This window comes from Lithobates pipiens, unplaced genomic scaffold (assembly GCF_037356315.1).
Source record: "Lithobates pipiens isolate NorthernLeopardFrog02 unplaced genomic scaffold, aLitPip1_a1.2 Scaffold_8, whole genome shotgun sequence".
Classification (NCBI taxonomy): Eukaryota; Metazoa; Chordata; class Amphibia; order Anura; family Ranidae; genus Lithobates; species Lithobates pipiens.
The window spans coordinates 504,860,957-504,872,110 of record NW_027507903.1 but is presented as its reverse complement, the minus strand read 5'-3'; the positions used below and the strand labels follow the sequence as shown (position 1 = coordinate 504,872,110).

Below are 11,154 nucleotides of genomic sequence, written 5' to 3'. Positions count from 1 at the left end.
ATATGAATTCATTTTTATAATTTTTTTTATTGCACATTTATATGTTAATATTGATTTAGTTTGAATGCCACTTTAATTTGGTTTTGGATTGTCACCATTTTTGCATGTTTCACTTGTGTGATTATTTAATCATTATTTACTGAACAAGCGCTGCACTTTATTTTTTCTTTGCATTTCTGTGCCCAATATCTGGGTTATCTGCGTCCAGCTGCTGTTAGTTGTTTAAGTTTAACTGAGCGCGGATATTCACCTACTTACAGAGACAGCCTGCTACACTGTGTCCAATCATTTAGTAGCCAAATGAAAAAAAAATACAGAATCAGATAAACTCTGGCCAGCATCTCAGTCACAAAGACGTAAAGTACCCCCTGGTCATAATGGGGTTAAGTTATGGTGCATGCAGGTCGCAGAGCTGCATCTCCCCTCCCCCCTGTGCCCTTGTTAGGGAAGGATCATGGTTCCCCAGGACAACCCCCCCTTCTCCAGCTGGTCTTGTGGTTAATGATAACCTAAAGAATGCAGTACAGTGTGTCTGGAACTCCCACCCCTTCCATGTGCCTTCCCCCCACCATACTAAATTGGTAAGGAGTAAAAACCTCGTGTGACTCCATTCAGAGGTAAGACTGACACCAATATGGCACATGTTTGTAAGCCTTCCATTTCATTTATATTACACTTACAAACAACTTTTTTTAACCGCCATCTGCGGACAGCTAAAAAAAAAATTAGCTTAGTAAAATTTGCCGCATGTTCAAAGGTCATTTTTTTTTTCACCTTTTGTTACAATGATAAACTAGGCCCCTCTTCACGCTGGCAATAATATACATGCATCTATAGGACATTTATAAACATAAATAAATGCATGCAATGGTTTTCAATGCTATAATTCGCTCTGTGCGTTTATCAGAATTTAGGTGCATTCAGTTTAGCTGCATTTAGAGAAAATAGAAATCCATGTGCCCAGGGGCAGATAAGATATTTTGAGCACTTCTAAACACATGTAAACTCAGGTACGTTAAAACGCAAGATAATTTAACCACTTACATACCAGGCACTTTCCCCCCTTCCTGCCCAGGACAATTTTTAGCTTTCTGTGCTGTCGCCCTTTGAATGACAATTGCGCTGTCATGCAACACTGTACCCAAACTAAAGTTTTATAATTTTCTTCCCACAAATAGAGCTTTCTTTTGGTGGTATTTGATCACCTCTGCGGTTTTTAATATTTTCACTATAAACAAAAAATTGTTGGCGGCAGTGGTGGCACTGATAGGTTGCGCTGGATAGGCAGCACTGATGAGGAGCTACGGACAGGCATTACTGAGTGGCACTGATTGGCACTTCGATGGGACACTGACAGGCGTTACTGATGGGGCACTGATTGGCACTTTTTTGGGCAATAATTGGCACTGTTGTGAGCACTGTTATGGGCACTGACAGGCGTTTATTATGGGGACAGGCTGGCAGGTGTTGGGCACTGATTGGCAGCTGATGGGCACCCTTTGAAGGGGTCTGTGCTCATAATCAATGTGCTGATTATCAGCACAGACCCCTCCTCTGACAGGGAGAGCTGCCGTTTACCGGCACTTCCTGGTTCACGCGATGATCAGCTGTGATTGGTCACAGCTGATCACATGGTAAGAAGCCTCTGTCAGAGGCTTCATACCACGATCGGAGGTGCGGTGTGTCAGATTGCCACACTGTGCGTCCCCATCGGGCGCGCACCAGCTGTGTTATCCTGGGCATGTCATATGACGTCCAGTCAGAATATCACAACCACTTTGCGCCGTCATTCTGTTATATGACGTGTGGCAAGTGGTTAATATGGGAATCATAAAGTTTGTTTATTTCCCAAATCATTTCTTCTGCTTTAAATGAACCAAACATGGGAGGCTAGTGTGAATGTAGCCATTATTATTATCAGGGCTTTTTTTCAGCGGGAACATCCCCCACTGAATATACAGTATAGCAAGGGGTACTGGAGGGTCTTATTGATGATGGCTGCTGGGGGATCTATTGTTTCTAGAATTATTTTTTGAGTGGGGGGGGGGTCTGTTGTTAATAGAGGGGTCGTATGTTGATGGGGGGTCAATTGTTGCTGGGAGGGATCTACTTTTGAGGGAGAGGTCTATTTTTGGTGCCTGCCAAAGGGTTCATTCATTCTGGCTGCTGGGAGATCAGCTGTAGCTGCGGGGGGGGGGTCTATAGCTGCTGGGGTGCTATTTTGTTGCAAGGGGGGTAAATTGTTGCAGAGGAGGGTTTATTGTTGTGTAGGGGATCTGTTGTGGTTGGGGGGTCTATTGTTGCTAGCTGCAGGGGATCTATTTTACTGTCTTTTTTGTTCCTTACTTACTTAGCACCACAAAATGATACGTATCTCTGTATTTTCTAAAAGGGGCAGTACTGGGAGGTGGGAAGGGGGTGGAATCAGGTAACAGTGCTCGGGGGTGGGTTGGGTGCAGGGACAAGGGGTGACACAGAAGGGGGGAGTTCCTGCGCCTACTCTCTGAGGAAAAAAAGCCCTGATTATTATTATTATACAGGATTTATATATCGCCAACAGTTCGCGCAGTGCTTTACAACATGAGGGCAGACATTACAGTTACAATACAATTCAACACAGGAGGGCCATGCTCGTTAGAGCTTACAATCTAGAAGTCAGTATGACATATCCAAAATATGACAAAAAAAATAATATATACAGTTTTCCCATAAAAGGTGCTTGCACCAGAATATTTGGGCTCATTGACATGGATGTCAAAAATTCAGCATACATATGCATACAGTGTATAGTTTTGTATGCAACTGTACAGAAGTCAATAGGTTAACCAACCAGCTGCAGCTGGCTGAGGCTGTAATTTCTGCCATATTTTATGCTGTACGCATGTAAACATTTCTGCTACTATTTACATGCATACAGCTTCCAGCAATCATGGACCCTATTGGACACTACCGCAGCTCATATGTAGTTAGTAGGAGGCCACTTCTGCTTACACACTAACAGCCGCTAGCGATAATCACAAGAGAATCCGGCAGGCTGGTTGTATCCAAGTTGATCGATCAATCAACTTGGTACATTTAGCTTGCCCATTAACGGTTTGAATCTCGGCCGGTTAAGCAGGCCGCACTGTGTATGACTGGCCTTAGACTGCTTTCACACTGAGGCTCTTTACAGGCGCTATAGCGCTAAAAATAGCACCTGTAAAGAGCCTCTCCTCTCACTCCAGTGTGAAAGCCTGAGTGCTTTCACACTGAAGCGGTGCGCTTGCAGGACGGTAAGAAAAAGTCCTGCAAGAAGCATCTTTGCAGCGCTGTAGGAGCGGTGTAATAGCGGTGCTTTACCGCCAACACCCCAGTGTGAAAGTAGCCTTAGTGAGCAGCATTGTAAAAACATGATAAAAAAAATCATGACATCTGATCATCTACCTGCTCCCCTTCAGAACCTATTCAACATCTTCTGTACATCAAGCTTAGTTAGAAACAGGAAATCAACAAAGGGGTGTGTTGTGCATTTTGTACATGTAAATAGATTACTCGTTAACGCTGTGTTGGAATTCCATTTAGCTGCTGTTTAACTGTCCTTGTGCTTTGTACTGTCAGGTGAGAGGCAATGTTGGTATCTGCTCTAAGAAGATGTTCTGCAGGAGTGTCCGGTGCGGTGGTCCGGGCAGGGGTCCCTGTGGCTCCTGGACAGGTGCAACGTTACAGTAAGAAAATCCACTGAAGTTACCTTAGAATAACTACTCATGATTGGCTTATAGGTGTTTGTATATTCAGTCTTAAAGAATATGTAAACCCAACATGTCTGCTGTACCATGTTTTTGTATGAAAAAGTATCCTGTTCTCTTTGTATTTCTGCCTTTGTGTGAAAACCCTGGTGATCCTGCCAGTCCCTCTGCTTTACATTTTTTAAAACTGAGCAAACTAATCATGAGAGCACAGCGTGGTCAGTTTTCTAGCTATACTCGACACTCAGCCTGCTCTCCTCCAATGATCAGACGACCCCCCTTGCACAGCCTTTTACTGGGAAGATTAGTGTATTGTTGTGCCTCCTCCCCTAGCTCTTATGCAGCTGAGAAAAGAGATATGTAATCACATAAAAAAAATAGTGTTAAGGTTTTAATTTTTTTTTTTTTTTTAATCTATGCACAAATGTTTTGCCTTTCATTTTTATTTTAAACTGAATGGGTTGTTTTTTACAAGGTGAGGATTTACAATCACTTTAAAGTTGAAAGCCCAGTTCACACTGGTGCGACATATTGCTCTGACTTTGGGAGCTCATGTTGCATGATGTGTATAAATCAATGATTCCCTATGAGAGCCTTCCTAACTGGTCCGACAGAATTCGGTCTGATTTTTAAAAAGGTTGCTGTGCTACTTTGGTCTGACTTGGGCATGATTTCATCCCATTGATTTGAATGTAAGTCACATCCAAGTCGGATCATCATCTCAAATGATCCGACTTGTGGCATGTGACTTGTTCTCTGAGGTTCTTGAAAAATTTGAAATGTGAAAAACAAAATGGCGTGGGTCCCCCCCCCCAAGACCATACCAGACCCTTCCATTTTTGTTTCTATGTAAAAATCCACCTTCCTCTGCTCTGGGCAGAGAGTGAGACAGCCCACTACAATATGTCCAATCACTTAGTTTCACCCTTTCGGTCTGGTATGGATTTAAGGGGAACCCCCATGCCAAAATAAAAAAAAACTGTGTGGGGTCCCCCCAAAATCCATTAAGACCCTTATCCAAGCATGCAGCCCAGCAGGTCAGGAAAGGGGGAGATGAGTGGAGCAGGTGCCCTTCCCCCTCCTGGACCATACCAGACCACATGCCCTCAACATGGTACCTTGTCTCTATGTTGATGGGGACAAGGGCCTCTTCCACACAACCCTGGCCGGTGGTTGTGGGGGTCTGCGGGCAGGGGGCCTATCAGAATCTGGAAGCCCCCTTTAGCAAAGGGGGCTCAGATCCCGGCTCCCCCTATGTGAATGAGTATGGGGTACATTGTACTACTACTCATTCACCCAAAAATGTGTCAAAAATAAAAACATTACACAGGTTTTTGACTAAGTCCTTTATTAAAAAGGTCTCCCATCTTAGCTCCAATATGTCTTCTCTCTCTGGTTCTTCTCCCTTCCGTGATGTCTTCTCCCTCTGGGGTGATGTCATCTTCCTCCGGTTCTTCTCCCTGCGCTGATGTCTTCTTCCTCTGGTTCTTTCTCCAGTTCTTCTCCCGATGCTGGCTCCCGCTGTTGTGTCGGCTCACGCTGTCTGTCATTCCTTTTATGCCGCATACACTTGACCAGACTTTTCGACGGACTAGGTCTGGCAGTCTTCCCTATGGACTTTTGGCTGAATTCCAACGGACTTTCCAAATGAACGGACTTGGCCACACACAATCACACCAAAGTCTGACGGATTTGAACCTGATGAAGTATGACCGGGCTAGAATAGGGAAGTTTATAGCCAGTAGCCAATAGCTGCCCAAGGTCGGTTTTTGTCCGGCAGACTAGCATACACACAAACGGATTTCTTGATAGGAACTGGGTCCAGCGGAGTTCCGGCCAAAAAATTTGGGGCATGGCCATCCAGTGATGTCATCCAGAGAACACGCCCATTGTTATTTAACTGTTCGGGGCCTGACAATGTAGTCTGCCAGGGTCATCTGGATTAGAAATCTGGCTGAACAGAATGCATTTTTCTCTTATGTTCACTGACTGACACAGCTCCTTTACTTGGACCATTGTGTTGTTACACCACCTTCAGGAGAGGACTAGGCAAAACATGTTAACATGTACAACAAAACCAGAACGTTCTAGTTCCACCCAAGGGGTGGTCCCTTCGGTAACAAACCCCCAGCCTGCATACTGCAGCCTCAGTTTTTTTCTGCCTAATGAAGGAGAAGGACCTAGAAACCCTGTGGGCCCATCGGTCCGTGGATTTTTTCTGAAGAAGTTTGCCTTTTGTGCAAGAATTAGATCCTGTGATCTGCTGTCAACAGCCGGCTAGGTGACAGGCTGGATACCCTTATCCTTGTAGAATCCCCAGCCTGGCCAGCGAGCGTGTGCAGACCAGAGCGCCGCGCTGGGTCAGCCATGACATGCCCCCCAGGCTCCAGGGGCGGCCGGTGAGCTTCATGCTCCGGGGCACACATATGACCGAGCTACTGATGTCTGCGTCACAGTGTGCCGCGCCAGCAGTCACCCCGTACTGATCGAAGAGTGGGTCTGTGATGGAATGTTCTCCAGCTCATCAGGACTGGTAAGTACAGCTCTCCCTGCCTCGGAGGGGCTGAGCAGCTGGGCATTCCCTGGGAGGTCGATTCAGGGGTCCCTCACCTCCCTCTCTTCTCTCCCTGTCCCTATCTCCCCCCTGCGGGGGATGCTGCATGGGCTGCTGAGCGTTGTGTGTGCCATAGACAGGGGCCCCCTGGGGGGGCTCTCACCTTGGGTGAAGGCTGCACTGGGTGGCTGTGCCATGGATGTCTGTAATGTCTCTCCCCTGGGTGTCTGGAGGTCTGTGTCTGCTGATCGCTGTACTGCTGTTTGCTGGCATTTCCTCTTCCCGTTTTCACTGTCTCTCATTGCATACAATGCTCGGCGGACATTTTTGGTGTGACCAGGGAGAAGCATGGTCAGACTCCATTTTTCTGTAGTCCGGCTGCCATTTTCCCTGTGATTATGTCCTTTATATTGGATGCTCTGTGGCCATTTTGTTGAAGCCTAAACATGTTTTTCATGCTCAGCGCTGTTCTCTGGGGCTCAGCACAGCGCGGTTTTCTCTCACAAGCATCTGGGAGCTGACACAGGCACACTTAGCTGGACGACGCAGAACTCGGTCGAGTGGTGAGTCCTGCGGTGGGGGCCCCTCAGCCTGCAGCAGTTAGGAGGGTGGGACCATCACTGTCCTAAGTCCCCAACAGGTGGCAGACAGGGTAGGGTCAGCATGGCTTCAGAAACTGGTGTTTCTTCCCCCGAAATCCAGGCAATTGCAACCGGTTCGCCTGCAGACAGTGCAGTACCTCTGGACTCTTTGTTGGCGGTCCTTAATACGTTTGTTGCCAAGATGGAGGAGGGGCATGGGCGCAAAGGTGGTAAAAAGCGGCCCCTGCCCCCCTGTCCTCCGGGGAGAGCTCTGGCGCTGACCAGGACTGATCGGACAGTAAGGATGAGTCCCTGTCTGGGTCCGCACGCGATAAAGTGCTTGTTGGAGCACTTATCACAGCTGTGCGTGATACCCTGAAAATTCAGGATACAGCAGATCCTTCTGCTGATGTAGTGGTCCCTTTTGGGTCCCCTAAGCCAGCCCATACACATAAGGTGTTTCTGTATCTGACTTATTTTGATAAGTTCATATACAAGGAATGGGGTCGACCGCAACGGACCTTTTCGGTCCCCAAATACATGGAGGTTTTTCTCCTTCTCAAAAAATGGTCTGCTCCTCCGGTCGTGGACCCCCCAATATCCAGGTTAAACCAAGTAACCACAATCCTGGTAGAGGGGACTCCTGCCTTTAAGGACCCCACGGACAGGAAGGCAGAGGCAGTGGCCCGTTCCTTGTTTATGGTTGTGGGGTCAGCAATGCCACCAGTAATGGCATCTGCACTTGTGTCACACACACTTACTGAGTGGGCAAAACTTTTGCACCATGAATTGGGGGAGCAACAGGCTTCCCCTGTCTGCATGGAACTAGCAGACCAGTTAGTGCAAGGCCTTAAGTACGTTTGTGAAGCGGCCCTGGATACCCTTCCGCTGTTATCCAGGGTTTCAGTGTCAGCAGTGGTGCTGAGGCGCCTGATTTGGCTGAAATGCTGGTCGGCTGACCAGGCATCTAAAAAAGCCAGATTTACCCTTCCTTGGTGAGGTCCTCTTCAGCTCAGCTCTTTGGAGCCTCATTGGATGACATTATTAAAAATACCACAGGTGGTAAGAGTACCTTACTCCCACAGGCCAGGAAGGTTAAGGAGCCACGCCGTAGGCAAGAGCCCTCATTTTCCACTCACAAACGGCTTTTTCGTCCACCCGGGGTTTCGATGAAACGTCCCCAGCCCGACAGGACGACCTCTGAAGGACAAAAGCATCCTTGGACCCGCAAGCCTAATAAGCCTGCGAGCAAAAGTGCTACCACAAGAAGGTTTGCCCCCGCCCGCAACATGGGTGGGGGGGTCGCCTTTGGGAGTTTGAAGCCCGGTGGGCCTCTCGGCTGTCCAACAAATGGGTCTGCGATCTGTGGCCTCGCGCATGCGCAGAAGCGATCAGACATTCCTGTGTGATCAACATAGCACCAGGGACAGCACAAACTCTCTCTCCTAAGGGAGAGGGATAACACACATGAGCCAGCTTACTACTGACGTCATAACATTTATTACAAAAGCTGGCCAAAACGAGGACCCATCCCCATCCATTAGCCAATCATCAACAGACCCTTAGGTCATGCAATTCCATTCAAATGTGATGATAGACTTAGTCACCAGCTCAAAATAAAAAGTATATTTAAAAATTGCACAAAATAAAAAACCTATAAAAAAAATCATATATATCAATAAATATCCTAAAATATCTTCATATTACTCTGGAAAAGAACTTTTAAATGTTTTTAACGCCCCTTCCCTCTCAATATGGTATAATACATTCCTGCAACTAGGGACAATTCCCATAATTACAGATAAAAGAAGGGGACATCACCCGCAGCCACATAAAATACATCAAATCACAAACAAAATATAATCATCTGTCAGAAATAAAACAATTTAAATCGAAATCTACGCTGAGTCCATCAGGAGTTAATACGTGGGTCTCATATATCCAATACGATTCCCTATGGCTCAACTGTCGTATAAAATGACCCCCCTCCCCAATGTTTAGTTACTTTCTCTATGCCCCAAAATTTTAAACTTCTTGGACTTTGCTTGTGAAATAACTTAAAGTGATGAGATACGTTATGCGTGGTGAGGCCTTTCTTTATGTTATTAATATGCTCAGCTAAACGAACATGAAGGGGCCTAGATGTTCTCCTGATGTATTGAAGCCCGCACCCACATTCCATCATGTATACCACCCCAATAGTGTCACAAGTTATAAGTTGTCTAATATCATACTCTCTATTGGTAGCAGATGCCAAGAATTTCTTCCTTTTCTTAAGGTTCCCCTTTGCATGTTTGCAAGGTACACACCTTCCACACGCATAAAAACCTTCTAAAAATGAAAACAAACAATTTTCTCTGGGAATAGGGGGATTAAGAATACTTGGGGCAAGACGGACCCTAAGCGTTGGAGCTCTTTTATAAATAAATTGGGGACGCACTGGTAACACTGGGTCAAGGATTTTATCCTGTTTTAAAATAGACCAATTCTTTAGGATTATTTTTTCAAATTTCTTATACTGAACGTTATAATCAAGGATCATTTTGAAGTTATGATCATCTCTCCCTGTATTACGATTCTGATCGGAGACCAAGATAGACCGATCGATCATTCTCACACTCTCAATTTCTTTTTGCAAATCTTGTTTATCATAACCTTTTTGTTCAAATCTCGAGGCTAACACTTCAGACTGTTGTAAGAAATCCTCTCCTCGAGTACAGTTACGGCGAAGTCTAATAAATTGTCCCCTGGGGATATTGCATAACCATGAACGATGGTGGCAACTCCCCAGGGGAATGTAGGCATTTTGATCAATGGGCTTGAAATAATTACATAGACTTAAATGATCAGCTCCCCTACTGATCTCCAAGTCTAATGCCGCATACACACGGTCGGAGAATCCGATCATGTGTAGAGAATTTTGATCGGACCAAGTGCCACGCATGCTCAGATCAAATTCCTACATCAAAGCTATTGGCTACTAGCCTGAATCTAGTCCCATCGTAACGAAATTACGTCATCACAGTCTGAAAGATCGGATTTTTCGACAACTTAGTCCGACCGTGTGTATGCAACAGTTTCGGACACAATCCGTTGGACTAAATCCGACGGATTTGGTTGGCAAAATCTCCGACCGTGTGTACATGGGCTAAGAAAACTATTCTATCATTTCCAATGTTCCAGGTGAAGGATATATTTTTATCATTAATATTCAGCTGTTCGATAAAAACATCCAACGCTGTTCTCTCCCCTTCCCAGATTAGGATCAGATCATCTATAACCCTTCGGTAACAAACCAACTCAGGGGGTCGATGTTTAAAAATGGCCTCTTCCTCCCAGTGGGCCATAAACAAATTGGCCACACTGGGAGCAAAACGGGCGCCCATCGCAACCCCCCTAGTCTGTAAATAGAACTCTTTATTTTACCAAAAGTAATTTCTATTGAGACAAAATTCCAAGCTACTCAGCAAGAATTCCTGATGTCTCCCAGAAAGAGTAGAAGATGATAAAGCCCATTCTACTGCCTTCATGACATCATCATGTCTTATGCTAGTGTACAATGAACTCACATCCCCTGTAATCAAAATACTTGACATAGAACATGGTAACCTCTCCAAAACTTGTATAATATGTTTAGTGTCTTTCAGAAAGGCAGGAGTCTTAAATACCAAAGGTTGTAGAAAGTAGTCGATATATTGCCCCAGTCTAGCCAAAACGGAGTCGATCCCATTAACTATAGGCCTCCCCGGAGGGTTGGCACTATCTTTATGGAGTTTTGGGAGAAAATATATGAAAGATGCCTCGAAGGAGGCCTCGAAGGAGGCCATCATGAGTCCCACGACTCGCATCCCAAGCTGTGTAGGTTTAGGAGATATTTCTTGGACCTACAGGTAAGCCTTAATCGAGGCTTACCTGTTGGTCAAAGTGATTTGTAAGGGTTTACAACCACTTTAAAGGACAAATATCAGCCTTGGCTGTCTTTTTTTTCAACGACCCCTGGCGACTCACTCTTTAGTGAGCACTTTTGTTCAGGGAGTCTGACATGTAGTTCCTCCGGTGCTTCCACCGCTACCCCTGTGGGATCTGAACCTGGTGTTATCGGCGCTGCAGAAACCGCCGTTTGAGAATATCAGAGAGATTCCGCTGTTGACTCTTTCCCAGAAAGTGGTCTTTCTAGTGGCCATTACATTGGCCAGGAGGGTTTTGGAACTGGCGGCCTTGTCTTGCAAGTCGCCCTATCTGTTTATCCACAAGGATAAAGTGGTGTTGCGTCCGCAACCTTCTTTTCTGCCAA

The 11,154-nt window shown here is 45.8% G+C and overlaps 1 protein-coding gene across 3 annotated transcripts in view; it reads left to right on the top strand.

The window, feature by feature from the left end:
• Window positions 1-499: 499 nt before the first annotated feature.
• The window catches only part of LOC143960560 (uncharacterized), a 91,210-nt gene continuing 80,555 nt past the window's right edge, over window positions 500-11,154 (top strand). For all 3 annotated transcript variants that reach the window (XM_077469279.1, XM_077469278.1, XM_077469277.1), the window contains exons 1-2: window positions 500-617; window positions 3,598-3,704. In XM_077469279.1, the coding sequence (XP_077325405.1) occupies window positions 3,631-3,704 (74 nt within the window). In that variant the 5' untranslated portion in view covers window positions 500-617; window positions 3,598-3,630. The remainder of the gene's footprint in view (window positions 618-3,597; window positions 3,705-11,154) is intronic.